Genomic DNA, 27,068 nt, shown 5'->3' on the forward strand with positions numbered 1-27,068 from the left:
CTGAGCAGAAATCTTTACTTTGGGGAGCATATCTAATCTACAGTCATTGAAATTTTACATTGTGTCATTTAAGATGTCAAACTTTGTGCCCAGGTTACATTACAGTTCACTTGTGATGGGCAGGATTATTAAGAGTTATGGCTAATTTATGCGGCAGCATATGGTTTTTCTTTTTACAGCTATTTTTATTAAACAAGTTTTGCAAAGTTTTAACATTAAAATTAACAGCTAAAGAATTGTTTATGCAAGTTGCTGTCACAGTTTATGTAAAAGAGAAATATGTGCTATTAAAATCAGACATTTAGGTTACCTTTGGTTTTTTGCGATGCATGTTAGCTTTACACATCCTGATTCTCTTGCGATAATTTTCCTTTAAAAAGGGGGGTATAGAGTGATCTCTTTTCATCAAAACAAGACATAATGCCCTGAAAGCTGACTTCAAACCATGGTTGAAAATTCAGTTATTTACACTTTATCACAATCTATAAATACATTTTTTGTTGGTGTGTTTTAAAAAGAAAAAAATGTCCATCATGCACTGCTGCAGGCAGCTTGGCACTTCATACAAGAGGATTTTTCACCCCCGAGCAGTTTTAGGTGGCTCACTTAGAGAAGTCATGCAAACCCTAAAAATTAACAGAGGAGTGGAAACAGGGCCAACCAATTCCATCATTTCCTCTTGATCTCTCAGGAGGGAGTACAGAGCCAGCCTATCATGCCAGATCCTGCCCAGCCCAGCTGATTTACTAATAGCATTTCTGGGATTAGAAGGAAACCCGTAAATGTACCCAGAGTTTGCTGAACTGTCATCTCGAAAGCAGGTGCTATCCTTTCCAATCTCACAGAGATTATTTGGTGTCACTTTTAGGACCACTAAGGGAAGATGCAAACAAGGTGGCTGGCTCTTTAAATATTGACACCTCTAAATGGAAACCAATCCAAGTTTTTGATTACTTGTTTCTTTCTCTCCAGATAGGATTAAACTGTTTTCAACAACTTCCAGGGGGTGAAAAAGCTTTGGTTATTTTTAAACTAAAACTTAACAACTCATAAACTTTTTTTGGTAAACTTAAAATAAAATCCCCACCACAACTTTTAAGAAAGTCTCCAAGCTCCAACTTTTAACAAGCCCATTAACTTTAGAATTAATTTAAGTTTATTTGAAAGAGAAAACTATTTTATTGTCCACCCACAAAAATGACAATTCATCACATTTACTTTGATTAAAAAAGGACTAAACTTTATTGACAAACTGCTTCAGACATTTTGACATAAGTTTAAGCTACCTATTTAGGCAGACTTACACATGTAGCATTTAATCTTCCAAGAACAAAATGGGAGGATGGTACAAATCCAATTAGGACTTTAACTTATGTACAAAGTGGATTTTGATTCCTTTTTCATTCAGCTGCAGTGTCCCTTTTTATATCATGCTAGTGTTGAGACATACTTCATTGACTACCTTGGGAACAGTTCAATATTGACAACTGTTAAACTTAAAAAAATTGTCAGCTTTTGGCCCCAGTGTCCAAATGAGCTTTTCATGGAGTGTAGAATCTCAGATGGACAAAACACTTTCTTTTTAAATACTGAAACTTTAATTATTAGTACTATTATTTAAAGACTGTGGCTAAAAAGCTCTGCATCAAATTCAATTCAGGTGGCAAACCCCTCTCCCCCAATTAAACGCTTCAAAGCCTACTTTCCACTAAGTATCTCTCAACACTGTATGTCTGGGGCTAGATTTCAAAACCCACATAATGAAAAAGTCATTTTTACAAACCTAATCTTGTTGTTTTTTAAGTCAATTAATGTTAAAATTGCATCAACTATTTAATTCATGAGGATCTTTCATATTAAAATTTAACCTTAAGATTCAACCGCCATGTGCTTTTAAAGGAAACATTTTTAGTGACGTCTGAGCTCACTTTTACATGGTGGCACCTATTGCCATTAACATTTGTGATTTTAAATCTTAAACAGCCCTGAATTTTGAAATGTAGCCTAGTTTGGGATTCTGCAACTACAACTATACGGGATGCCTCAAATCAAAACTAAGATAAAGTTAACAAGCCTTAACTTCAGAACCTTTAAGCAAGCAATGTCACTTTTGAAACTAACAGGTTTGTGGTGTGTTTTTTTTTTTTTTTTACTCAACTTCTTTTTTTTATTATAAAAGGTACATTTCTGTTTATATTTAAACAACAAAGAAAAAAAGCATCTACACACTTAAAAAAATTAATTCGATATTCCTAAATCTATTTTAACTCATTTTAAAATACTACATACAGAAGCCAGAATGCAGAGTTAAGAATGGAGTAAGATGGGGAGAAGAAGGGGACCACGAAGAAAAACACTTAGACAATTACTTGTCTGTTGTGGGTAAAGCAACAGGAATCCTGGGAGATACAAGAAATCAGTAACAACTTTGCTCATAACTGATATTTTCCCCTCATGTTTGTTTTTAATAACGTCCATATGGGTGCTCTCTGTATGCTCCCTTCACTGGCCTAGATGGAGGGGCCTTCAGCGACGGCCTGGTCCCATTCCAGTCGTCTTGGCCTGTGGGGAAAGCAAGAACAGTTTGTAAACCTTGTTTTGTGTCAATGGCATCTAGGATGAAGGAAGTCACCTGGTAAAGAAACACTGCTTTGCTACCTACCCAGTGGTCCTTGCTTTTCCCTCTACTTGGCCCTCCTAGCAGCTTAGGCAATTTCCCAACTGGAGGGAAGTTTTGAGCGGATAGGAAGAAGGAAACAGCTCAGAAAGGGCTTGGAATAATCTCCAGAAAGAGGGTCTCCACAGGCAACATGATTTACACTCCAACCCTCAAACCTGGATAAACCCAACACTTGCTGAGACAGCGAGGAAATCAATCTCAGTGGGTTTGTAATACCCTTTCCTGTTCCCAAAGCAACCAGACAGCCTCAGGGAGGGTGAAGCAGGTAGCTCCCTTTTCATACATCAGAAAGTCAGGTTTCCTCGTGGAGAAGTGCCCTCTGACTCTGGGAAGAATAAGCAAGGACCACTTTTCATGAGGCTCCCCACCAGCAGAGCTGCGGCCCACTGCTCTGGCAGAGCAAAGTACTATCAATTGTGTGGGTAGCACTAATGAGAATTCATTTTTTCTGCCCTGATGCCAATATTCCAGAGAAGCCAGTCTGGAGAGGTCAGACAACATAGGTGACATCCTCAAATGGGTTTCCTTTGTAATATGGAAAAATGTGAGGGAGCGGATCACTTATTTCTAGAGATGACCTCTCATAAAAATGAGTTGTGTTTATAAGCTTATTCTTCACATTCACTGCCATGTTTTACCCATGCCAATTCATTCCTGAAGTATTTCTCCAGCTGCCTGCATTCACAAACATCTGCCTCCATCACTACAGGTTTAAAATCCCCTATATGGGCCTGACTGGCATGGCTCAGTGGTTGAGCATCGACCCATGAACCCAGGAGGTCACAGTCCCATTCCCAGTCAGGGCACATGCTCAGGTTATGGGCTCAATTCCCATTGGGAGGCATGCAGGAGTCAGCCGATCAATGTTTCTCTCATCATTATTGATTTTCTTTCTCTCTTCCTCGCTCAAAAATAAAAAATATTAAAAAAAAAAATCTCTTATATGCCCTAGCTGGTTTGGCTCAGTGGATAGAGCATTGGCTTGCAGACTGGGGTCCTGGGTTTGATTCTGGTCAAGAGCATATGCCCGGGTTGTGGGCCCAAGCCCCAGTAGGGGGCATGCAGGAGGCAGCCAATCAATGGTTCTCTCTCATCATCGATGTTTCTATCACTCCCTCTCCATTCCTTTATGAAATCAATTTAAAATATATATATATATATTAAAAAATTCCTTATATGCATCTAAAGTCACACAGCACCCTATTTAAGCCTGTTTCTATGCCTAGTATAATAGGTATGTCCATCACTTTCCAAATTGTTTCTGGGTACCACCAACAAGATACCCTGTTTCCCCGAAAATAAGACAGTGTCTTATATTAATTTTTTCTCCCAAAGTTGCACTTGGTCTTATTTTCAGGGGATGTCTTATCTTTCCATGCGCTAGGTCTTATTTTCGAAGGATGTCCTATTTTCGGGGAAACACGGTAGTTTATTTTTTCTAATTCTCTTTATAAAGGCAGAAATCAGAACAGATTACCATGGCAACATCATACCAGGGGCATAAGGAGCAGTCTGCCTCTTTCAGTCCAGTCTTTTATCCAGCAAAACAGAAATGCAATATAGTCAACACATACAGAGGCCCATTGTGCTGCCTCACTGATAGGAGGGAAATTCCCCAGAGCAATCATACCGCTCCTCTAAATAGTGGCATATGAATAGAAGAGTTACTGATGGCAACAGTCCAATGCCATTTAGCTAGAATTAGTAAAAACTGCTTCCCTGGGAAAGTAGCTCAGTGGTTACTACATACCACACTGAGCTGTTGGGCTCAGCTTGCCCATTTGTGGGAGTCCCTAAGAGGTTCCCCTTTTCAGCGAGGGGAAGAGGGAGGTTGTCAATTAGCATCTTAAGAAGATCTGTCAACTGCTGAACCTCTTGCTAAGAATTCTAGAATTCCTTTAGGTATGTTTAAAATATCTCACCTTTAAAAGACTGCTCCCTCTCTGCACCTGTGGCCACATGGCACACCCTCTGGGCCCATTAACATGAGGTCATTACTGGCTCTTTGAAGACACTCTTGAGCAATGCATTTTCAACTAAACCTCAGGGAAGACAGTTTGGCCATGCAGCCATTCCACCGCTATAGCTCTCTTAGGAGTTGAGATATCTCCAAAGTAGGAAGGGTCTTGATGCCAGTACGGCCCTGAACTGGCTCCAGCCCCACTCCTCTAACCTGAGTCTAACAGGTGTTATTCTTGCCCCAATTTGCTCTAGCTATTTGCAATCTAGGTCTCTTTCAGCTATTATTTCCTCTACATTGGGATTCTGTTCGATGAGATCCAAAATTGTTTTAAAAGTGAGGTAGGGAAGAAGAGCAGAGGTGGATATAATGAAATTCTTATCTACCAATGTGGTCTAGGTAATCAGTAGCAAAGGCCCAGCAACATAACCTATGTCCAGCCATCTCCTGGCCTAAAGTAGGAAAAAATAATTCAACATCAGCTTAAAAGTTTACTGCTTCAGTCCTGGCTGGTGTGACAAAGTGGTTAGAGCACTGGCAGGTGCACCAAAGGGTCGCAGGTTCCATTCTGGGTCAAGGGCCAAGGTCAATCAATGTATCGCTCATATTGATGTTTCTCTCTCACTCCCCACCCCCATACCTCCTCTTTCACTATCTCTAAAAAGTAATAGAAAAAATATCCTCAGGTGAGGATTAAAAAAAAAGTGTGCTGTTCCAACCAGGCAAACTAGTTTGCTGATTCCTAGTTTAGGACATTTTCTTAGCCTTCAAGAGTAATAGTACTCCTATCTCTACTGCACACAAAGCTTAAGTAAGAGCAGGATTCCTATTGTTACATCTACCAACAACTTGGCCTTTAAAGGATTCTCCTCAGGTGTGACTGTCTGACCCTCAATAATCCAGCATTCTCTCAGGCACTTACTTGCACATTCTGCCCCAACATAGAAATAAAAACATACCATATGCTTCATAAGAATCTTGAACCTCCCCATGTCCATAGTCATAATATTCTGAGTCCCTAAAAGCCAAAGACAGAGTGTTAAGAGAGCCATATAGCAATTATGTTTCAGTTTTACCTTTCTCCCAAATACTTCCATATTTTTCAGTCATTTTACTGTGTGTATAATAAAGGAAAATGCTCATTCCCCATCTTCAAACCATAAAATACTACCAACACATGTATAACTATGTACTGATAAGAAAATGGATAACAACTGTAGCAAAGAAAAATGGATACCACACAATTTAAAGTGGAAAAGCATAATATAAAATTGACCACAGTGCTTACTGGAAGAGAATAAACAAACATGAGAACTATCTTGTCCCCCATGTAGAATTATGAGACATTTCTTCAATCATAGATAAAACAAATATACACAAAAAATGTTTTTAAAGAAAAGCACAGCCCTGCCCAGTATGGCTCAGTTGCCAGTTTGATTCCTGGTCAGGGCACATGCTTGGGTTGCAGGCTTGATTCCGGGTAGGGGGCGTGCAGGAGGCAGGTGATTGTTTTGCTCTCACATGGATGTTTCTCTCTCAAATTCAATAAAAATCTTAAAAAAAAAAAAAAGAAGAAGAAAAAGAAAGAAAAGAACCCAAGTTATTGCAATGGAATTCTAGTTTCCTTTTAAACTTTTATACAATTTTACTGTGACTGTGATATTTTTTAAAAATAAACCAAATAATTTAAAGGCATTTCCCCTTTGTTTCCATGTAGTTACAGCTCAGGAATTTTTCTATTCTCAGATTCTACCATATAATTCAAAATTCATAATTTACTAAACTTACAGATGTCCAAAGCATAGTAGATACCTTCAAAAAGTAAGCCACACTGCTCCTTAGATTTGTGCTACCTAAATCTCTGTCCCTTCCACTCTCCCCCACCCCTGCCCCGCTGCCCATCCCCAGGACAAGAAACAGCACCTCTGTTTCCTGACTTACCCTTGGCTCTGGCTGTAATAGCCTTCGTAGCCTTCATAACTCTGCTCTGCATATGTATCATCATATCCCTAGAACCAATAAAATGAAAGAACAAGTCAGAATCACAGAGGGAAGGTAATTACATCCCCTGGGAGGATGCAGGCTTTTACATGAACAGAACACAAACTTTCCCTTCCAAATGTTAACACCCATAGTGAAATAGTCAAGAGAGAAAGGATTATTTTTAAAACATGAAACAAAACCAATCAAACAAAAAGAAACAGAAAGAAAACAAAAACCAAGTGTGAGCAGGAAATAAGGCACAAATTTGAACTGGTGGTAGTGGGAGACCCCTTAGTAAAATACTGTACTTTGAGGCACAGCTTATTTCCTGTTTAGTCAACATACGTATGGTAGCAAACCATGCTTAAAATGGAAAAATTTTCTCCTAAGTTAACATTCACTGCAAGAGAAAAGAGCAGATTCTGAATCTTACAGGCAATCCCTGCCACCTACATCAAGGGCCAAGGCCCTGTCATTCAACTTCCTTTGGCAACCTTCTAGGTAGTGGGAAATGGCACATTGTTCAAACTTCTTACATAATCTTCATATGTTTCTGGTGCAGGGGGTGGAGGCAAAGGTATTCTCTGGATGCCTGCTGTCCGTGCCCTTGGTGCTGGGGCACCCCTCACAGTAGGTGGGGGTGGCACTCCTCGAGTCACGGTGGCACCTCTGGTGATGGCTCCTCTCACTGGCGTGCCACGCACCAAAGCCCCACGAGGTGGTACAACACCTCGGCCCCTATGAAAAGAAAGTTTTCCCACTTTTAGTTGAATTTATTAGGGTGACACTAGTTAACAAAATTATACAGGTTTTAGGTTCATGATTTTATAACACATCATCTAAGAAAGTTTATTTTAAATGGAGATCTTTTTTTTTCTTATACTTTATCTTTATTGTTGAAAGAGATTTTTTAATAAATAGGCTACTTACATGGTCAGATTTGTGTGCAAATTCTGGAACGAGCCAGATTTTATGACGCCTTAAAAATACTATTATTAAAACCTAGAGGAATGTATGGGTAAGTAAAAAACCCACAATGGAAGATTCCCCAGGTCCCGCAATAAACTGCTTTGGAGAGTCTGGACACACCATAAAGATCAGTAACAAAAGGTAAAATGCTAAGTCAGTGATTATTTAAAAATGCTATAACTGACCCGACTGGCATGACTCAATGGTTGAGTGTCGATCTATGAAAACCAGGTCATGGTTCGATTTCCAGTCAGGGCACATGCCTGGGTTGTGGGCTTGACCCCCAATGGGGGCATTCAGGAAGCAACAGATTAATAATTCTCTCTCATCATTGATGCTTTTCTCTCTCTCTCTCCCTCTCCCTTCCTCTCTGAAATCAATAAAAATATATTTAAAAAACAAAAATGATATAGCTGTCCAAAATTAAAAGACCAAAACTTTCAGAAGGACTGCTACACTTGACTATGGCCAAAATGCTCAAGAGCTAGAATTCCAGTCAATGAAGGATATAAGACTCCTTCTAAGCTGGAGCTAAGAGCACCAAAAAGAGGGAGATGGTTCTAGCGGTCAAATTTACATGCTATTTCTGGTTGTTTACATTATTTCTACCTGGGGACAGGTGGAGGAGGAGGGGCAGCGCCCCGGCCTCTCACTGGCACCCCGCGTCCTCGAGAGGGCTCTGGTACTCCGTTCAAATAGGACAGCTCTAGAAACTGCTCCTGACAGATATCATCCATCATATCCTGCAAATGAAAGATAACAGAAAGATTATTGTGTAACATCTCCAAATTTTGCTGGGAAGTTGTCTAGGCCACATGAGCCCTGAATAAGAACAAATTAGAAAGCCCAGATGAAGTATAAGAGATCATTCATTCTCTAGTAAAATGGCAGCCTGCTGTTACCTCTTTGAGGAAAGTACCTTATCTTTATTAAAATACTAGAGGCCCAGTGCATAAAATTCATGCATGGGAGCGGGGGGGGGGGGGGGCGGGGGGGGGAGAAAGAGATGAAGAGGGAGGTGTCCCTCAGCCCAGCCTGTGCCCTCTTGCAACCTGGGACCACTCCAGTAGGGTCCCTAGGCCTTGCCAGCGATCAGGGCCTTCCTTCCCCTGGTTGCCAGCAGCTGGTCGGCCCCCACCGGTGCCACTGCGTGCCATCTGTGTGGCGCTGTCCTCCCTTCCCCAACACCAGTCACCTCCCTCTGCGGGTGACAGGTGTGGGGTGTGATTGCTTGGCTGGCCTGGGCTTCCCTCTGTGGGGCGATCACACAACAGAGGGAGGCCCCGCCCACCTCAGCTGGGGCTCCATGCAGAGGGTGGCCTGAGCCTCCCTCTTTGGCTCTTTGGGGCGATCACCCTGCCAGCTGGTGGCCTGGGCCTACCTCTGTGGGACAAGCGTGGGGCAACAGCAGGGCTCCCCGACTAATTGCATCACACCTGCCTTGGCTGGCTGATGCCAGTGTGTGTCATAGCATGGTCGTCCGGAAGGTGGTCTGGACCATTGTTCTACTGTTGGGTCCTTTGATCTATTTGCATATTATGCTTTTATTATAGATCACAGCTCTTCATGATGTGGTGGTCCCTGCCTAGCTCTCCAGATCATCACTTCCATCCTAAGGATAACTTCTTTCAAGCCAGGCTGAACAACTTATAGTTCAGATTCTGGCATACTCTTACATATCCATTCTTGCAAATAGTTTTTTTCCCCCTAAAATAATAAAAGCCACTACCATAAATTATGCTATATGTATCAGGTACTAAATAATAAGCTTTATATAGACTTTTCAGTCTAATTTTCAAAACAACCCTTAAGTAAATAGACATAGAACTAGTAAGTGGCGGACTCCAGATGTGAATTCAGAATCTAGGCTTTGAATCATCCTATATAATAAAAGGCTAATATGCAAATTGTCCCCTCAACTGGGAGTTTGACCAGGGGATGGGGCCAGTGGGCCAACCCTGCCTGCCCCCCCAACCAGGGTTGACCCATTCCTTATTACCCCCCAACCCTGATGGGGAGTGCACTGGGCCTCTAGTTAAAACTACAATGCCCTTTTCTTGCCTACCTGAGGGACTTTAACCCACTCTTACAAGACAATCTAAAATATTACCTCTTTTGAAAAACTTTCACTTGATGCCACCCCCAGTCCCTCTTCTTTTCCCATGGCACTATGTTGATTTTCTCTACCAGAGCAGTTACCACATCATTTTAGAATTGCTGGTCTGTCTTTCTCACTAGATTGTGAACTCCCAGGAGCCATTTTTGTAACTAGACCCAAGGCACTTACCAGTTACTTAACATTATGTTTGAGACGAATAAAGCTCACAAAAGTGAAACAGTAACTTGTTCAAGATGATGCAGATAAAACTTCCAGTCCAGTGCTCTACCTACTGTACCGGAAGTCTCTCTGATATAGTTAATTGCTCCAAGGGAAAAATGGAGTCATCTGCAAATCTTTTCATATATTGCCTGATAAAAGCCATTCAGTCTTAATATACATGCATTTTTATAAGTCCAGGTGGATAAAGTTTCAAGAATATAAAATTCTAATTGCCACGGAGATGCCCTTCCATAGCTTTTTACCTCATCCTCCTACCTTACACGTTACTGCTGCTTAAGACTTACACTGGGCAATCAAGTGACCATAGACAGCCAATTTGTTTAGAGTCTCCCAAATGCCACATCAACTCCGAGGAAACCCAGGTCTCTCTGGCAGGAATCTTATTTGATGATCCACTTACATGGAAGTCTTGTAAGCCTATTCCTTTTGAGAAATATGCTGAGACCAATGATAAAGAGGGGATGGGCACTCCCCTGTAGTCCCGTTCAGAAACTGGATTGGCTCAGGATGCTTCAATACAACACCTCAAAAAGAGTCAAAAGAATTCCCTTAAGGAAAAATTGACCAGCTCTGGGTTTTTCTCCAGGATATTTAAATTTGGCTGTTTCATGTTGAACATTCTAATGAAGACAAGGTACTTGGAAGCAAAGCAGCTGCTGAAATATTTGAGACAGTGTTGGAATCCTTGGAACTCAGCATTATAGGCACACAATGCTTATAAATTTTTGCTCTACCAGTTCTCACATCCTCCGAATACCTCATTTAGTTCTCTCTTTAAAAACTGATTTTAGAGAGGAAGGGAAAGGGAGATAGAGATAGAAACATTGATGATGATCAACTGCTTCCTGCATGCCCCCTAGTGGGGATAGACCCGGCAACGTAGAGTCTGCTTATTCTATGGGCTCTAAGAACATAGTATCAAGGCTATGGGCTTCTTTTAGGGGCCTAGAAAATGTTTGTGAGTAGAAAAATAAGAAAACGAAGTATGACTGGGAATAGAACTGTGAAGTCCTGGTTCATAGGTCAACGCTCAACCACTGAGCCACACAGGCCGTGCCACATTTTGTTCTAAGTCCCTCATTTTACACAGTCAAGAAAACCAAGAACTGTAGTTACCCCCTTTAGTTTTAATGATGAAAACATGCTGCTACTCACATCTAGTTGAACAGTACTGTCAACCTTGGTTATTAAATATTCAACAACAGTATGTTAATTCTAGTAATTACCAAGCCTTACAAAAAGGCAGAAATTGCACCATTTTCTATTAATTCAAAGAATGAGCCCTCTGACCAGGTGTCTTGATAAGCAAGACAGGTAACCTTGTCTGTTCTAACTCTTCTTGGGCTTCAATTACATTCTCAAAGGAGCTGCATACCAATCTGTTTAATATCAACAGTCAAGCCTGTAATAATCAGGTCTCTTTCTAATCAAACTCTACTTGAATAAACTCCTCCAGGAGAAAAAGCCCTGAACATACTCAGGTCAAATTTAATCCATTAAGATTGGATATTAGAAGCTTCTCGCTGCTATCTTCTAGACTCTGTAAAGTCTAAAACACAAACCCTTGAGTCACTTTCCTATAATCTCCTGGTTCCACACTAGTACCAAAATACTTATCTCAGTGAAGAAATTGTTAAATCTTTGTTAACCAGATGTTAAAATGCCAGATATGCTGTGGACCTAAGATACTGACCTACAACTAAAACCACATTACTCCAGGATGAGTAGAGTGGCCTTGGGCACAATGCTTTGCAAACTTGGTACAAGTTAAAGGACCACCTCAGGAAAATAAACGTTAAGTGCAGAATTGGGTATACAATTTTAGGTTATGCAGAGACTCTAGTTAAGAACCACTGCCTTAGCAACAGCACAAAATCCAGTTCTCTCTTGCTCAAAAGATACAGGATATAGATTTCCTTACTGGTACGAGAAATTTCTTGACTTCCTCCATAGCATGTGCCATAAGAGCATAAGCCTCACAAGGAGGTCCAAAGACTTCAATGAAGACATGCAGATCCATATTCAAATGGGCATATTTGGGGTCTCCACCTTTGCGCAGCTCTTCTTCCTGTGGAGAAACGAAAACAAAACGTCACATCACAGACTAGGAATTTAATGACACCTTTAACTTCAAGGTCAAAGAAACAGCAGGAAGTAACTGTAACATCTAAGGAACATAGTAAAGCATAAGAAAAAAGTAAAACACTCCAACCCACAAGATGGCCACAAGATGGCCAGCAGTGGAGGGCAGTTGTGGGCGATCAGGCCTGCAGGGAGGACAGTTGGGGGGAGATCAGGCTTTCAGGGGAGAGCAGTTAGGGGCAAGCAGGCCTCCAGGGGAGGGAAGTTGGGAGCGACCAGCCTTGCATGGAGGGCAGTTGGGAGGGACAAGGCCTGCATGGGAGGGCAGTTGGGGGGCACCAGGGCTGCAGGAGGGCAGCTGGGGGCAACCAGGCCAACAGAGGAGGGCAGTTAGAGGTGACCAGGCCTGCAGGGGAGGGCAATTGGGAATGACCAGGCCAGCAGGAAAGGGCAGTTAGGGGTGACCAAGCTGGCAGGGGAGGGCAGTAGAGCAATTGGGCTGGCAAAGAAGCAGTTAGGCGTTGATCAGGCTGGCAGGGGAGTGGTTAAGGGGTGATTAGGCTGGCAGGCAGGTGAGCAGTTGGGAGCTAGTAGTCTTGGATTGTGAGAGAGATGTCCCAGATTGGAGAGGGTACAGGTTGGGCTGAGTGACACCCCCTATTCCCGTGCACAAATTTTGTGTGAGCCTCTAGTCTATATCATAAAAGACCTGTGGTCATGATGCTGTAATGGCGGAACGACCAAACAACCAGTCACCAGGAGGTGCATGGAGCACCTCTCGCTGGCTGGGACCCACAGCTCGTGTAGGGCAGGTCTGAGACGTGGCAGGTCTGGGTCTCACATGATTTCGCACACCAGCCCTCTAGTTTTTAATAATGAACTTCAATGTTTGCTAATGACTGGTTACTATAATTGTGTTGCATTCATTTCCCTTACACGCCTTACTTGCAGGTTCACCATTTCTCTCCACTGATACTAGTAGAGAATATTTTAGCAGCTGATTGCCACACCATTACTCTTGTACTAAGTTGTTTGATGTGTGCAACAAGAAATATTTCACTTTTGGAGAACAAGAAAAATAGGTTTATTTGCATTATACTTATTAATTTGTGCAATTATTCAGTGTCTGGTAAATTAATGTTCAAGAAATAATATTAATTTTTATTAAAATGTTCTATTATTTTATGTTAATGATTACTCATTTATTTTAGCCCTTTGTATTCAGCATGTCTCTATCGGAATAAACCTACATTTCTATGACAATCAAAGCGCTTTTTTGTTGTTGTTTTTTTAAATATATTTTATTGATTTTTTTACAGAGAGGAAGGGAGAGACATAAAGAGCTAGAAACGTCGATGAGAGAGAAACATCGACCAGTTGCCTCTTGCACACCCCCTACCAGGGATGTGCCCACAACCAACGTAGATGCTCTTGACCGGAATCGAACCTGGGACCTTTCAGTCCGACCGACGCCTTACCGCTGAGCCAAACCGGTTTCGGCTCAAAGCATTTATTATTTTGCGGCCCACATAAACTTACACCGTGTTTATTTTGTCCATGTTAGCCTTGGAGTTTGACATGCTTGCATTAGGGTGTCATCTTGCTTCACTAAGTGAGCTTACCTTGGCTTTGTCTCTCATTGAGCCCTTTCCTAACACAGAGATCTTTGCACCAGTCTCTTCTTGCAGTCTTTTGATAGTATTCCCTTGTGGTCCAAGGATCTTCCCCACAAAATTGAACTGACAAGAAAATAAAAATAGATTTCTAAATATTCATACTCCTATGAAACATTTCCACATGTACTATCTCATGTGATCTCAGCAATCCCATAAGACAGGTAGTTACACTTCCATTTTACCGAAGAATATACTGAGGTTGCAGTGATGAAGTGATTAGCCTAAGGTTATGAAAGTGGTAGTTCCTAGAGTTGATTTTGGGATTTCAGATGTAGTATCACACTGCAACCCCTAATACTTTAACATACATAAACATTTTTAAGGATTACCTCAGAACAGACATGGAATACCTGTTTAGTGCTGTTTTTTTATAAACTAAATATAACTAATTGTTTTCCTAAAAAAAAGAAGAGGAGTAGGTGGAGAGAGCATTTTTTTTTTAAAGTAAAACTTTGAGTAAAAAATAAAGTTAACCTCACCTTTTCAAGGATTTATGTTATAACTTCTTCATTTTGATTTCATATTAAGAAATCTTTTTTAAAAAAATATATATTTTATTGATTTTTTTACAGAGAGGAAGGGAGAGGGATAGAGAACTAGAAACGTCGATGAGAGAGAAACATTGACCAGCTGCCTCCTGCACACCCCCCACCGGGGATGTGCCCGCAACCCAGGTACATGCCCTTGACCGGAATCGAACCTGGGACCCTTCAGTCCGCAGACCGATGCTCTACCACTGAGCCAAACCGGTTTCGGCCATATTAAGAAATCTTTTGACAAAATAACTCTTTAGGTTTCAATTTTTTTTTTCTTTGAACTTTGAACTGGAACAAACATTTGAGGAACTCTTTTTAATAAGAAGATGACTGCATTTCTTTCCTGGCTATAGCTAGCTATCCAATCTGTATGGACTTACTTGTTTCAACTGCCAGAAATAAGTATGCAAGTATGAAAGAGAAACTTCAAAGGCTTAAGTTTCTAATGCACCACAGTCTCTGGAAGTCGTTATTAGAGCCCATGGCTCATACCTACAAAGACAACTCAGAGAAATGAGGCACTTTTTGTCTTACCTTGGGATACTGCTTGACGGGTATCAGTACTCGTTCCTTCAGCTTCATGTTCTTATGAGAAAATAAATCCAAGTAATTCTCTTCATCATCCTTCTTTGAAAGCCCTTTCTGAATCTTCTCAATTTCTGAATAAAAGAAATAGAATTTAAGTGAGTTTTGCTCTGGTGAATAAAGATAAATTTCTAAGTCTGCATAAAGCAATAACATGGAATACCATGTAATTACACAAAATAGTTCAGATGAATGTGCTAATTTCAGAGAGAGTAACAAAAAAGCACCAAAGCTTAAGTTGATCAGAAAACCCAAAGCCTGTTCCTAGTAAGAGCAGTTTGCTCTTTAACCGCCACTTGAATGTCTGTACATCAGAGACATTCAAATGTTTCTTCGAATAGGAGACTTAACAACACTAATGGGGAGAGATGAGGAAAAAAGGATAAACTAAAACAATAAAAGTAAAAATCTGCATCAAGAAAAAGTACAAAATCTTATCTTGATGAAAAAAAAAAATCAATAATTTAAATATAGAGTAGAGAGCCCTGTTAAAATTCCAGTGACAGCAGTACTATGGACAGTAGTAGTCCTTACGAGTTTGAAAGACCTGGTTCTTTAAAAAAAAAAAAAAAAAAAAAAAAATATATATATATATATATATTATTAATTTTTTTTAGAGAGAGGAAGGGAGAGGGATAGAGTTAGAAACATCAATCAGCTGCCTCCTGCACACCCCCTACTGGGGATGTGCCCACAAGCAAGGTACATGCCCTTGACTGGAATCGAACCTGGGACCCTTCAGTCCACAGGCTGATGCTCTATCCACTAAGCCAAACCGGCTGCTACTCACTAATTGTGTGAGCTTTGCAAGTTATTTAATTGCCCTGATTTTTAGTTTCCTCATTTATAAAATGGAGGTGATAGCTACTTCATGAGGTTGCTATAAAAACAGAATAAAATAACATATGTACACATGCTAATTAAAGCCCATTTCTTGAGAAGTATCAAAATTAGCTAGCCCAAATTCAGTCAATTCGCAGGTTAAGACAGTTTCATCAGATAGAATCTTGGCATCCAAAATTATTTCCTATCATTAGGGAACTCCATCCATCCATTCCATTCTTTGTAAGTATTTGAGTATTTCTTAAAAAAAAAAAAAAAAAGGGGGGGGGCAGAAGAAAGAAAGGAGAGAAACAGGTATAATCATTAACATATATGTGAGACTTAGGGCCAGGCACCTATCCTATAAAGCAGAGGTGGGGAATGTCCCGGCCACGAAATCATTTGGTCTGGCTCTGCCAAGGCATTAGGGGTGAGTTACTAAATGTTTGACCAAATATAGCATGCTAATTTTTAAGTTGATAATTTTCTATGGCCCAGGAATAATGTTATAAATATCCAAATGGCCTTTGGCAGAAAAATGGTTCCCCACTTCTGCTATAAAGTATAGAAGATACAACAGAACAAGTCAGATATAGTCCCCAACTTCACTATCTACAATAAATGAGAAACATGCAAATTGACTGAATCTCCGCTATACCCACCAGCCAATCAGGAGCAAGTATGCAAATTAACTAAACCAAGATAGCTGCGCACGGAGTTTCCCTGGCAATGGAGGAAGCCAAGCTTCTTGGCCAGCCTTGGCCTCCACTCAAGGCTACAAAGTTTCAATTATAGAAGATAAATAAATCCCAGATACCAGAGCCTCTGCTTGGGTTACTGGGGGGCGTGGCTGGCCTGCTAACCATCACAGGCCCCTCGCCCAGGCTGCCCCACGCCCCAAGGTAACCCCCACCCTGATCTGGGACACCCTTCAGGGCAAACCAGCTGGCCCCCACCCATGCATCAGGCCTCTATCCTATCCAATAAAAGAGTAATATGCAAATTGACTGTCACTCCAACACACAAGGTGACTACCCCCATGTGGACACAAGATGGTCATCACAAAATGGCCAGCAGGGGAGGGCAGTTGGGAGGGACCAGGCTTGCAGAATAAGGAAGTTGGGGGTAACCGGGCCTGCAGGAAGGCAGTTGTGGGGGACCCAGGCCTGCAGGGGAGGGCAGTTAGAGGTAACCAAGCCTGCAGGGGAGGGCAGTTAGGGGCAGTCAGGCTGACAAGGGAGCAGTTAGGCATCAATCAGGCTGGCAGGGGAGTGATTAGGGCAGGGGTCTTCAAACTACAGCCCGCAGGCCACATGCAGCCCCCAGGGGAGTCTGATCCTGCCCGCCAGGTTTTTTGGGCAGTGAGTGCAGCCAAGGTGTTACAGTAGGGATTAGTAGTTCATATAGTCTGGCCCTCCAGCTCTCTGAGGGACCGTGATCTGGCCCCACTTTAAAAAGTTTGAGGACCCCTGGATTAGGGAGTGATCAGGCTGGCAGGCAGAAGCAGTTAGGGGTAAACAGGAAGGAAGGAAGGCAGGCAGGCGAGCAGTTGAAAGCCAGCAGTTCTGGATTGTGAGAGGGATGTCCCAAATTGGAGAGGGTGCAGGCTGGGCTGAGGGACACACCCCTCCGTGCATGAATTTTGTGCACTGGGCCTCTAGTGTTTACATATTGGAATTCTCAGTTAATGAAGTTAGCAATGAAGTATAGTGAAGTGCTATGATAGGAATACTAATAGAGATGGGGGCAGTGTGTGTAGGTAATGAATAGCAATTAAAAGGTTCTATAATGTACTGAGAACAGTAAAACAATTTATATTCCCCCCTGGCCAGTGTGGCTCAGTTGGTTGAGCATCATTCCATGCACTGAAAGTCACTGGTTTGGTTTCTGGTCAGGGCACATGTGGGAGGCAAACAATCAATATTTCTCCTCCTCAAAAAACATAATTATATTCCCTAAAATCAGTGTAATATTCCAAATAACACAAAACGTTCTCCTTATATAATATTTCCACAGTGTTTCTATATTCTGTAATTTTAAGGCAAGTGTTCTCAAACTTCAGTATGCATCAGAATCACCTGGAGGGCTTATTAAACCGACTGCTGAGCCAGAACCCCAATCTAGGATTTGTGTTAGGAATTTGCATTTCTAACAAGCTACCAGGTGATGTTGATATTGCTGGTCTAGGGACCACACACTTTGAAAACCTGGTTTGGCATAAAAATATACTACTTCAAAGACATTCTGCAAATCTAAAATTTTGACAGTTTTAAAAAGTGTTTAGTCTAAGTCCAACTGTGAAGTACACAGATGAAGAAGGAAAGTTACTTTGACACTCACAGACTTCCTAAGAATTCAAGATTTCAAACAGAAAGCTTCCTGTTTATGAAAAAGCCTAATTTCAGATGTTAAAGTATACAGTGAGCTAAATGACCCACTTATATCCTAGAGCACATACTCCCGTCCTTTCTGACAATTAAAACTGCTAATCATATTCTAAGTATCCTTAACTAAACATTTGCTCCTATTAGAAGAACTGTAAATGGGAGTGCCTATTTTCACTGCTCGGAATAGAAAATTATAATTAACAGACTAAATGCTTCATTCAATGTCTCATTTGTTTGCTGTTTTACTGGTGGTAACCTCCACCCCTTCCCACTGACTGCTAATATTAACTTTTTGTAGTCACTAGTTTTGAGCCTACCATCATCTCTGAATACATTTTGAGTTTTTAGGCTGGAAAATTCCGTACTCAATCCACAAAAGTTCTAAGGGGCCCTAGCTGGTTTGGCTCAGTGGATAGAGCGTCAGCCTTCGGACTGAAGGGTCCTAGGTTTGATTCCAGTCAAGGGCATATGCCTGGATTGTGAGCCCGATCCCCATTGTGGGCCTGATCCCCAATGAGGGGCATGCAGGAGACAGCCAATTAATGGTTCTCTCATCATTGATGTTTCTTTCTTTCTTTTTTTTTTTTTTTAAAATATATTTTATTGATTTTGTACAGAGAGGAAGGGAGATAGAGAGCTAGAAACATCAATGAGAGAGAGTCATCGACCAGCTGCCTCCTGCACACCCCCCACTGGGGATATGCCCGCAACCAAGGTACATGCCCTTGACTGGAATCGAACCCGGGACCTTTCAGTCCCTAAGCCGACGCTCTATCCATTGAGCCAAACCAGTCTTGGCATCATCATTGATGTTTCTATCTCTCTCTCCTTCTTTCTCTCTGAAATCAATAAAAATACATTTTAAAAAAAGGAAGTTCTAAAGGAATAAATGCCATATTTCATTTTATCTATGTACCTCAGTGTTTTTTAAAATATATTTTATTGATTTTTTTACAGAGAGGAAGAGGATAGAGAGCTAGAAACATCAATGAGAAACATCGGCCAGCTGCCTCCTGCACACCCCCACTGGGGATGTGCCCACAACCAATGTACATGCCCTTGACCGGAATCAAACCTGGGACCTTTTAGTCCGCAGACCAACGCTTTATCTACTGAGCCAAACCGGTTTTGGCCCTCAGCTGTACTTTATAACCCTTTCCAGAAACTTTACTTGGTTATGGCAGGATGACTCAAAAGTCAACTAATCTGTTGTACTCTTTACAGGAAGCAGGACTATAAAAACTGAACCCAGTAGGTTTGTTCACATGCAAGTAATGCAGCCTGTGAATTTAAAGCTTTTCTACATGGATCCTTCTGCTAAATTTTGTACTAGTCAGATCCTAGAGAATCTCTTTGTCCAATTTATCTCACAATTTTTAATATGAAAGCATTTTTTGAAAATTCAGAGAACAATGACTTAAATAAAACAGAACTGAAAAGATAAGAGAGTCTGCGGCTGGTGTGGTTCAGTGATTGAGTGTCAACCTATGCACCAATAGGTTGCTATTTCAATACTCTGTCAGGGCACATGCCTGGGGTTGCAGGCTCGATCTTTAGCAGGGGAGTGTGCAGGAGGCAGCTGATCAATTGATGTTGATTTTTCTCTCTCTTCGATGTTTCTATCTCCCTCTCCCTTCCCTTCTAATATCAATAAATATAAAAACATTAAAAAAAGGATAAAAGAATCAAAGGAGGTTAGCCTAGAAAGCAAAACATTAAGGGGCAACCTGAGTCTTCAAGAAGGGCCACCTTCCATGTTTGGAAGGGGAAGGACTAACCATGTATTCAATATCTACTATGTATCAAACACTGTACAATATTATCTCACTTATCCTAAAAATTAACTCAGCGAAGTAGCTGGTACAATCCCCATTTTACAATGTCGGAAACCGAAACTCAGAAAAGTTAAATTGGTAAATCAGTCCAGCCAGTGTGGCTCAATGGTTGAGTGTCGACCCATAAACAGGTCACGGTTTGATTCCCCGACAGGGAACATGCCCGGTATTTCAGGCTTGATCCCCAGAAGGGAGCCTGCAAGAGGCAACCATAGATTATCCTCTCTCATCATTGATGTTTCTCTCGCTCTCTCTCTCCCCACCTTACCTTTCCTCTCTCTGAAATTCAAGTACTGGAGTAAAGACTAAAACCCAGGCTTTCTCTAACTTCAAACCTCATACTTTTAAAAATGTTTATTGATTATGGTATCACAAAACCTCATACTTTTATTATTGCCTCTCCATGGCATGTGTGTGTCAGTGGTAAGTTTTTGTGTATTTTTTAAACAATTAAAAGCTTATTTTGTAAAATTTTGGGAAGTACAATTTTTAACTTCAGACACTATTATGCAACTAAAGGCAATAAAAGGGCTCGGTTGGTGTCTCTGATATTCAGTTACCTGATCTTTTTTTTCTTTTTCAATTTTGTTTTTCTCTCCTTAGTTTCACTTCTCTTGGAGAGCTAGAAACAGGATATATAATAATAGGGGAAAACTCAAGAAGCTTCCTAAAAATGGCTTATCCTCAGGCAAAAGTACTTTCTAGACACACTTTTTGAAACTAACTCCTTTAAATGATCTTTGCTTGAGCCTCTGGAGACCTTGGATGTCTCACGAGCTAAAGAAAGAAAAGCTAAGGTGTAAACAACACAGAGAGATGACCCATTTGTTTCCTAGCCAGACACTTTAAATAATCCTATCTTATCCAATGCCTTCTATCTGTCAGGAATTTTGTATTGTTTCATCTTGTCTTTATAACTAGGATTATTTTCATTTAACAACCAGAGAAACCTGGGCTCAGAAAGTTATGTAACTTGTCAGAGATCACAAAACTAATTAGTGACAGAGTAGGTACTTAACCCCATGTCACTCCTTACATTAGTCAGATCAAGTTGAACTAATCTTGTGGCATTTCTTTTACTCTTTTACTATAATTTATTCTTTCAATTTTTGGCAGCCCCTGCAGATGTGGACAATTTTTAAAATGCATGTCTCAAAGGAAAGAACATGAGTTTTAAAGATCGACAGAACTGGGTTTGATTCCCATCTCTGCTACAAGCTTGGTATGTGACCTTCAGCAAGTCATTAAACCTCTTAGTATTCCCCTCTTACTTTAAATATATATATATTTATATTTATAATATATATATATATATATATATATATATATATATATTTCTTTTATTGACTTCAGAGAGGGAGAGGGAGAGAAAGATAGAAACATCAATAATGAGAGAGAGAATCATTGATTGGCTACCTTCTGCACGCCCCCCACTGGGGATGGAGCCTGCAACCAGGCATTTGCCCTTGGCTAGAATAGAACCCGGGAGCCCACTGAGCCAAACTGGGTAGGGCTTCCCTTACTATTTTAAAAGAAAATTATGGCATATTACCTGTGGTCTCCCAAATCTCTTTCTCAGGACACAATTTAGGGTTTAGGGCCTTATTTCTTAAAAATACTTCTGGCCAAAACCGGTTTGGCTCAGTGGATAGAGCGTCTGCCTGCGGACTGAAGGGTCCCAGGTTTGATTCTGGTCAAGGGCATATACCTTGGTTGTGGGCACATCCCCAGTAGGGGTTGTGCAGGAGGCAGCCGATAGATGATCCTCTCTCATCGATGTTTCTAACTCTCTATCCCTCTCTCTTCCTCTCTGTGGAAAATCAATAAAATATATTAAAAAAATACTTCTGAAACAATTGTAGATTTATATGCAGTTGTAAAATATAACTGATCTCTAGATGCTTCACGCAGTTTTCTCTATACTTTGCATATCTACAATACAATCTCATAATCAGAAAACTAACATTATCTGTTGACTTTATTAAAATGTCACCAGTTTTACATGAACTTATTTGGGTGTGTCTTTAGTTCTATGCAGCTTAATCAGATTCATGTAACCACTACCATAGTCAAAGTACAGAGCGGTTTCCCAGGATTATTCTCACGCTACACACTTTTACAGCCATAGTCGCTCCCTTTATTTCTCGCTCACCATTAGCAACCACTAATCTGATCTCCATCTCTTATTATTTTGTCTTTTCAAGAATGTAAAATTAGCCAACACCGGTTTGGCTCAGTGGTAGAGCGTTGGTCTGCGGACTGAAAGGTCTCAGGTTGGATTCCGGTCAGGGGCATGTACCTTGGTTTCGGGCACATTCCCAGAAGGGAGTGTGCAGGAGGCAGCTGATTGATGTTTCTCTCTCATAGATGTTTCTGGCTCTCTTGCCCTTTCCCTTCCTCTCTGTAAAAAAATCAATAAAATATATTTTAAAAAATTGATATTTCTCTCTCTCCTTTCCCCTCTTAAAAAACAAACACAAGTAGAACGTTAAATAAGTGGAATTACACAGTATGTAATCTTTGAAGATTATTTTCACTCAGTATAATTCTCTCAAGATACAAATTGTTGCATTCATCTGTAAGTCATTTCTTTTTATTGCTGAGTAGTCTTCCATGGTATGGATATACCCTGCTTTATTTATCCATTGGAGACATGGTTTGTTTTCAGTTTTTGCCTTCTATGAATGAAGCTGCTATGAACATTCATGTACAGGTAAACCTAAGTTTTTAAGTGCTTAAAAGTGCAATTGCTAAGTAATAAACATATTTATTTTGTAAAAAAAACTGCTTTATTAAATATATAAAAATATTGTACTATATCTATGTAGCCTATGGAATTTACTTTTTCACCTAATATTAAATTTTCAAGATTTCTCCAGATTGTTGCATGTAGCTGTAGTTTTCATTTTATTGCTATGTAAGTAATTCATTTTGAAAATCTCATAGTATCCAATCAGTGGTGAAACAAGTTGTATCATTTTGTGAACAAGGTGTACTATTTTATGAATGAAGCATTCAGGTGCAAAAGTTTCAAACCGGTTAGGGCCCAATGTTCAACTTTTATTTTTAATTTTTTTTAATTTTTATTTTTTTAAGTATATTTTATTGATTTTTTACAGAGAGAAAGGGAGAGAGATAGAGAGCCAGAAATGTCGATGAGAGAGAAACATCGACCAGCTGCCTCCTGCACACCCCCTACTGGGGATATGCCCACAACCAAGGTGCATGCCCTTGACCGGAATCGAACCTGGGACCTTTTAGTCCACTGAGCCAAACCAGTTTCGGCCCAATGTTCAACTTTTAAATGAAATGTCAAAATGTTATCCAGCCGAGGCCGGTTTGGCTCAGTGGTACAGCGGTCTGCGGACTGAAAGGTCCCAGGTTCGATTACGGTCAAGGGCATGTACCTTGGTTGCGGGCACATCCCCGGTAGGGGGTGTGCAGGAGGCAGCTGGTCGATGTTTCTCTCTCATCGACGTTTCTGGCTCTCTATCTCTCTCCCTTTTTCTCTGTTAAAAATCAATAAAATATATTTAAAAAAAAAAATGTTATCCAAAGTGGTTAATAATTCCACCAGCAATGTAATTCACATTCTCTCAAATTCTTGGTCTTATTGCTTAATCTATCAATACAGAAGGTTTTCATCATTTTCCTATCTTGAAATTTTTCTCTCTCTCATCTTCTTTTATTCTTTTTTAAAATTCTCACCCAAGGATGGATTTTATGTGTGTGTGTGTGTGTGTGTGTGTGTGTGTATATATCTCCTTGGCATATGGGACACTCCACCAACTGAGCCACGTGCCAGGGCCATTTACTCTTTGTTTTAAATCAAACTTTTATGCTTCCCGGTCTTCGTGGGGTGGTCTTATATAGTGGGTGTTTTGTGGGAACCAGTGGTGCATTCTCTTAGATCCCTGAGTTGGGTGCTCTAGGAATGCCCCTTGAGTTACTTGAGTTCTCCTGTTTATAACTGGGTCTTGAATGTTGTCGTCCCATTCAAGGATGAAATCTCTTCTCTCAGGCTGGCTTCATTTACTCTTTAAAGCTACTTTACATTCAATATGTCACGTTAAAAAAGTAAATCCAGTTAGAATTAGTTTGGAAATTGCAAAAAATCAACATGTTAATTTAAAAATTCTGTCACCTTGCTCCGCTGTTATGGCTGAGAGGTTGAGTGACAACCTATGAACCAGGGGGTTGTGGTTTGATTCCTGGTCAAGGCACATGCCCGGGTTACAGACTCCACCCAAGTGGGGGAGCATGCAGGATGCAGCCGATCAATTATTCTCTCTCATCATTGATGTTCCCCCCCTCCCTTCCTCTCTTAAATCAATTAAAAAAAAATTTTTTTTAATTTAAATTTTGTCATCTTACCCTGGCCAAGTAGCTTAGTTTGTTGGAGCATCATCCTGATGTACCAAGGTTTCGTGTCTGATCTCTGGTGAGGGCACATACAAGAATCTACCAATGATGCTCGGCTGGCATGGCATGGTATGGCTCAGTGATTAAGTGTTGACCTATGAACCAGAGGTCACGGTTTGATTTCCAGTCAGGGCATATACTCAGGGTTGCGGGTTTGATCCCCAGTGTGGAATGTACAGCCAATCAATGATTCTCTCTTATCATTGATGTTTGTACCTCTCCCTCTCCCTTCCTCTCTGAGGAAATATATTTAAGAAAGAAAAAAAAAAAAAAAAAAAAAAAAAGAACCAGCCAATGAATGCATAAGTGGAATAACAAAATTGATGCTCCTCTCTCTCTTCCTTTATCAAAATCAATTAAAGTTTTTAAAAATAAAATTCTATAATCTTTGTAACACTAGTTCCTCCTCCACACCCTCCCCCTTGCAGGAAATGACATATTTTTCTTTTTATTCAGATCTTCATCACCTTCAGTAAAATTTTAAGTTGACAATATGATCACAATATTCTTCATCTGTAAGAGTAAGATAAAAATTCTTTCTGTCTCAGAGAATGGCCAGGAAGGTTGAACTATGAGTAGTACATTTCATGGCACATGTTACATGCTCTACAAAGGTTAAATATTGTTTGTTATGGTTATTCACATACATTTTGAACTGATTTTTATTGCTTGTCCCAAGGCATTTGATACTGTTCTAAAAATGAGATCATTTTTATCAATTATTTTCTAACACTCATAGAGCAGAAACCTACTGATTTGTACATCTTTAATTTGCAATCAGCCACATCCCTGACCACTTTTCTAGGTAAACAATCATGATGTTGTTTCAAACAGTGAGTGATAAGTTCTGCCTTTCTTTCCTAATATTTATACTTATATCTGTATTTGGTCTATAATTTCTTTGAAATTCCACTTTCTGGTTTAAATAGGTCGTCTAGCCCTGTAGAATGAAATAGGAACATCTAGATATATTTTTATAGTGTATTATAAATAAATTAAAGGAGTTAACTATTTTGAAGTTCCTATAGACTTCGAAAATGTTCTATACTATGTGCTTTTGGAAGGTAGATTTCTGAGTATCCTTTCAAGATCTGGGGATTATTAATCTGTCAAATGCTTACTGATTCCTGAGTTATTTACACTAACTTATATTTTCCTAATAGGAGAAAGTAGAAAAAGAACAGTGATATACTTAAAAGCATTTTATGTTTATTATGTAAGCATTTAACACAAATTATAAATTATTTTTGTCTTAGAAAGCAAGCATGGGTACACTGAGGCCTTGCATGTCTGCAAATACATTTGTCACCACAGTTAAATATCAACTTGGCTAACACAGAAGTCTATATTCAAAACCCAAATCCCTTAGAACTGTTATTTTCCCATCATGAAATGAAGATGAATATCCATTCATCAAATATTTAGTAAGAAGCCTGTGTGTGTGTGGTACTCCTCAAGAAACAGGAGATATAGTGGTAAACGAAGGAGACAAAAGATCCCTGTCCTGGTGGAGCTGACATTATAGCTCATAACTACAATATATAATGCATCAGATGCTGAGAAGGGCACAGTAAAGCTGAGCAAGGGACAGGGAGAGCTATGTGAATAGTCAAGGAAGAGTGGTCTGGGTCTTGCTGCAGATCTTGGAAAATAAGGAGAGGTACCTCAATCACTGACCCAAGGGCTAGGCTCTCTCTATGGGTTTCCTTTTTCTATATCTTGGCCTTGTCATCTTCACTGCCCTGTTCTAGTACTCTGATATGTTCAAAATGATTTTATAATATTTTGTCTAAGTAGCACAAAAAATATGTATTTTTAGTCTTCATCTGAAGATATGTTTTCATTGATTTCAGAGAGAGGAGAAGGAGGTGGGCAGGAGGAAGAGAGAGAAATATCTATATATTAGCATGCACTCCCACAGGGTATTGAACCGGAAACCTTTTGGTGTATATACAAAGCTCTCTACCCTGCCAGCCCCCTCCCCCACTACACACACATACACACACACACACACACTCTCTCTCTCTCTCTCTCTCTCTCTCTCTCTCTTTCTCTCTCTCTCATTGCAGAGAGAGAGAGAGAAAGAGAAAGATAGAAACATCAATTAATGAAAGTCTTTGATCAGCTGCTTCCTTTCATGCCCCACACTGGGGATGGAGCCTGTAACCCAGGCATATGCCCTGACCAGGAACCAAACCACAACCTTCTGCTTGTGGCTCAACCTCTGAGGCACGTAGGCCAGGTCCAAAATACTTTCTTAAGTACAATTTGTTGCAGGTACTATAGTGGAGGGGTGGAGAGGATTAAGTGTGTGAGACTCAAACTGATTTCAAATCCTAGCTATGCTCTTTTCTAATTTTGTTACTTTGGCTAATTTAATATCTGTATATATGGTTCTCTCATCTGTAAAAGTGAGGATAATAAAAGTAACTTCATAGTATTGTCCTGAAGACTAAATATTTGATGTTAAGTGCTTAGACCAGTGCCTAGACAGTATTAGCTATATTTTTCTTACCGTATCCTTATCAGAATTTAAATACCACTATTCTGTCTTCTCAGTCTCTTACTTTCTTGTAGTTGGTTACCTTCATTTCAATCCCTTTTCCAGATAATGAAAAATACCTTAAAAGTTGGGTTCAAGATTTTCCATGCTAAGAAATATACATAAACTGTTTCTTAATAAACAAGCATTACCTTAATCCAATTTCTCCAATTAAATTTCAGTTTGGCTAAGAAAAAAACATAAAAAAGCCCATGCTAAAAATAAATAAATAAATAAATAAATAAATA

The 27,068-nt window shown here is 40.2% G+C and overlaps 1 protein-coding gene across 4 annotated transcripts in view; it reads right to left on the bottom strand.

Annotated features, from left to right (window-relative positions):
• KHDRBS1 (KH RNA binding domain containing, signal transduction associated 1) overlaps nt 1-27,068 on the bottom strand; it is a 37,956-nt gene that overhangs the window by 8,482 nt on the left and 2,406 nt on the right. For 3 of the 4 annotated variants that reach the window (XR_014794031.1, XR_014794032.1, XR_014794033.1), the window contains exons 2-9: nt 14,762-14,886; nt 13,638-13,754; nt 11,855-12,001; nt 8,202-8,335; nt 7,160-7,361; nt 6,582-6,649; nt 5,600-5,658; nt 2,370-2,562 (exon numbers count right to left, since the gene is read on the bottom strand). Coding sequence is in view for 1 of the 4 variants with exons in the window: in XM_084873101.1 (XP_084729227.1) it covers nt 2,465-2,562; nt 5,600-5,658; nt 6,582-6,649; nt 7,160-7,361; nt 8,202-8,335; nt 11,855-12,001; nt 13,638-13,754; nt 14,762-14,886 (950 nt within the window). In the remaining 3 variants the exon portion in view is untranslated. Of the gene's footprint in view, nt 1-1,213; nt 2,563-5,599; nt 5,659-6,581; nt 6,650-7,159; nt 7,362-8,201; nt 8,336-11,854; nt 12,002-13,637; nt 13,755-14,761; nt 14,887-27,068 lie in introns of those variants that run through there. The other variant, XM_084873101.1, reaches the window with a different exon arrangement.

Source organism: Pipistrellus hanaki (genome assembly GCF_964339955.1).
Source record: "Pipistrellus hanaki genome assembly, chromosome: 2".
Taxonomy (NCBI): Eukaryota; Metazoa; Chordata; class Mammalia; order Chiroptera; family Vespertilionidae; genus Pipistrellus; species Pipistrellus hanaki.